This window comes from Myotis lucifugus, unplaced genomic scaffold, assembly GCF_000147115.1.
Source record: "Myotis lucifugus unplaced genomic scaffold, Myoluc2.0 scaffold_74, whole genome shotgun sequence".
Taxonomy (NCBI): Eukaryota; Metazoa; Chordata; class Mammalia; order Chiroptera; family Vespertilionidae; genus Myotis; species Myotis lucifugus.
Genome location: NW_005871122.1, coordinates 145,913 through 146,972, shown reverse-complemented (window position 1 = coordinate 146,972; position 1,060 = coordinate 145,913). Strand labels below are relative to the sequence as shown.

Genomic DNA, 1,060 nt, shown 5'->3' with positions numbered 1-1,060 from the left:
CAGCATGTATTGCTGGCATATACACATGAACTGTCCGACATTGAAACTTAGTCTCAGAACTGTTGGACATTGGTCGTAGCCGCTGCTGCAGCTGCTCCTGCTGCTGAGGCTGCTGGCGGAGAACCAGGTGGCGGTGGCAGCTGAGAGGGCGGCGGCAGGAGCTGAGTGGACTAGGGAAGGAGAGGAAGCCTGAGAGGAGGGAGCGGAGCACACCCAGCCCCGCCGCCCCCGCTGCTGCTGCTGCTCGCCTGCCTGCCCTCCTGCCGCACAAAGCCCGAGATCCTGCGCCCAGAGCCATGTCCTCGTCCCCTGGCAGCGGCCACCAGCCCAGCCAGAGCCCTGCCATCCCCACCTGCACCATGCCCATCAGAGACGCCACGCAGCTACCTCATGACTATTGCACCATGCCCGGGGGGACGCTCTTCTCCACCACACCGGGAGGAACCTGAATCATTTATGATCGAAAGTTTCTGTTGGATCGTCGAAATTCTCCCATGGCTCAGACCCCACCCTGCCATCTGCCCAATATCCCAGGAGTCACCAGCCCTGGCACCTTAATCGAGGACTCCAAAGTAGAAGTAAACAATTTGAACAACCTGAACAATCATAACAGAAAGCATGCAGTTGGGGATGGTGCTCAGTTTGAGATGGACATCTAACTGTCCTGCAAGGATCAGAAGAATAGCAGCAACAGTGATACCTGCGTGTGTACCTGATTTGGCCAATAGGATCAACAATGAAAACACAGAAGAGGCAGTATCAGCAGTCCCCATTGCAGTGCCCCCTCCTCTTCCTTTGGGTGCCAAATGATGCAAAGATGAGCTTCATCTGAAAAAAAAAAAAAAGGAACTGTTGGACATAGAAATTGGGACTTGTTCTTATATTTCTGGTCTACAGATACAAGAATTTTTAAGGGAAAAAGAAGGGGGAGATGTCAGAGACCACCTATCATCTTCACTAGCAGAGAAGAGTAGAGACCCCCCAAAGCTAGTGACCTTCGAAGCCCTAGCAAAGGTCGGAGCTGTGCACCACCCAGTTAATCTTGGTACCACCCAGTTAA

General features: G+C 53.2%; 1 protein-coding gene across 1 annotated transcript; it reads left to right on the top strand.

The window, feature by feature from the left end:
* Positions 1–251: 251 nt before the first annotated feature.
* LOC102433579 (eukaryotic translation initiation factor 4E-binding protein 2-like) lies at positions 252–818 on the top strand. Its single transcript, XM_014457380.2, is given in 1 exon segment — positions 252–818. A coding segment is annotated over 1 exon segment (363 nt). The 5' UTR covers positions 252–296; the 3' UTR covers positions 660–818.
* The last annotated feature ends 242 nt before the right edge of the window (positions 819–1,060 follow it).